The 1887-nt window shown below is 36.8% G+C and overlaps 1 protein-coding gene across 1 annotated transcript; it reads right to left on the bottom strand.

The window, feature by feature from the left end:
• Window positions 1-205: 205 nt before the first annotated feature.
• Window positions 206-1154, bottom strand: LOC143560695 (heavy metal-associated isoprenylated plant protein 39-like). The gene is made up of 3 exons (XM_077048941.1): window positions 1110-1154; window positions 701-776; window positions 206-605 (listed from the first exon to the last, which is right to left on the bottom strand). Exons 1-3 carry the CDS (start codon window positions 1122-1124, stop codon window positions 310-312), a joined length of 387 nt encoding a protein of 128 aa, XP_076905056.1. The 5' UTR covers window positions 1125-1154; the 3' UTR covers window positions 206-309.
• Between the last annotated feature and the right edge of the window lie 733 nt (window positions 1155-1887).

The following is a 1887-nucleotide window of genomic DNA, read 5'->3' as shown; positions in this document are numbered from 1 at the left end:
TTGCTAGTCAAGACAGTACCAATTATTATTAAAATACAATTATGAAACATGCTATAATTACGAAACATAACCAACTATGACTGACTTGTCATTATTAGCCCCTCAAGTTCACCGACTTGTGAATTGAGTCCGAAATTACTTCCAACATATTTAACTTATCAATATCGATACAATATAATGCAACTGAATTTCCATATTATCTATAAATAATGCATGTCTGTCTATACGCAAACCCTTAATAGTGAAAACACGGAAATGATCACCAATCCAAACTCTAATCCATGTACGTAATGAATCTTTCTTGCAGATTCAGCAAATAACACAATTATTTGGATATTCGTCCACACTGCGAACGCCGTATTGTTGGGGCATGTAATAAGGATAGTAATACCTATTATATTCCAGCCATTTTTTAAAGTCTACTTCTTGTTCCTTCTTCTTCTTGTCATCATCATTCTTATCATCTTTTTTGACATCTTTCGCCAGTCCAACAGTGAGTATTGTCGGGTGCCATTTCTTAAGCTTAGAGACAATACATACTGGATCAATGTCACCTATCACGGTTAGCTTCTTGTCTTTCATGTCCATCGCGATGGAATTGATCCCTAAAATTATTTCAGAAGAAGGTTTTGTTTATGATGTTAAGTGCAATACATGGTTACTAAAATTGAAATAGAATGTAAAGAAACAATTTTTTTACCTTGAAGGCTGGAAACTGACTTCAAAGCATTCCTTTTATCTTTATTGTCATGCACATCCACTTTAACAACCACTTTCTGCAAAGTCAATGATAAAATAAACTTAGGAATACCTAAATGCCGTAGTTGACCCAATGGTAGAGGCATATACTTGTCAGTGGATGGTCACAGACACGTAGTTTAATCCTTGGCCATCGCGTTAATTCAGGAGTAGTATAGTTTTGCATTCAAAAAAAGAAAGATTGAAACGAGTCTAATTAAGCATTGTTTTTGCTATAAATGATGTAAAGAAGGTGAAAACCATAAAGAAATATAAACAAAGATTATATTTTTAAGGAAAAAGACTTTCACTTGATTAAAAGTTTGTGATTTCAACATGATCAATATAAAACAGGAGTGAAGAAATTTTACCTTGTTTTCAGACATGTTGGCAGGTGTATTGAATAGTTAAAGAACAATTAAGAGAAAACTTTGAATTCAAGTTGTGGGATGGTGAGTGATATGTGTATAAGATTTATAAGAAAAATAGGAGGGAAGGTTGTTGGATTTTATGGACATTTCGGGTCAAGTCAACGTGACCGACCCGAACGTGACCCGGACAGAGTTACACCGGGGTAACGAGATAAATGCCTACTTAAAGGTTAATTAGGCCCGACACATAAAAAGAGATGATTGGTCTATAAAAATATTTGACCGAGACTTTCTAAACCCTCTCCCTTTCTTTCACGTAAACACAAAGGGTTCAGAGGTCATCATGATGTCACAGCACCACTCTTCATCCATCATTTCTCTTAGGATCACCATTCCTTCATCATGATCATCCATTCACTGTTTAAGAAAGATATTTTCTTGTATTCTTGGTTATAAAAACCTCATTTTTCATGGCATCATGAAGTAACCCAACTCTCTCCAAGCTACACTTTCGATAACCTATTTACGACCAACCCATTGATTTCCAGCGATCCTATAGCCAATTACGACCAACCCACTTCCGTACACGAAGCACACTAGCAGACACACCTACGGTTGTCTCCATTCTGCACCGCGGTACGCCGCCACAGGGACCGTTGTAACTACCGTCGCCATCGCTGCAAGTCTATCCGGCGAGGAACTTTTTTTTTTTGTCTCTCGGAACCGTGCGATATCGGAACTCAGATCCTCAAAAGCATTCTGTCAGATCTGAGCATTA

The sequence above is a fragment of the Bidens hawaiensis genome, unplaced genomic scaffold (assembly GCF_021521415.1).
Source record: "Bidens hawaiensis isolate Kalapana, Puna unplaced genomic scaffold, B.hawaiensis_p1.1 tig00020427_1, whole genome shotgun sequence".
Classification (NCBI taxonomy): domain Eukaryota; kingdom Viridiplantae; phylum Streptophyta; class Magnoliopsida; order Asterales; family Asteraceae; genus Bidens; species Bidens hawaiensis.
Note: the sequence above shows the minus strand (reverse complement) of the source record. Positions and strands in the feature narration are given on the sequence as shown.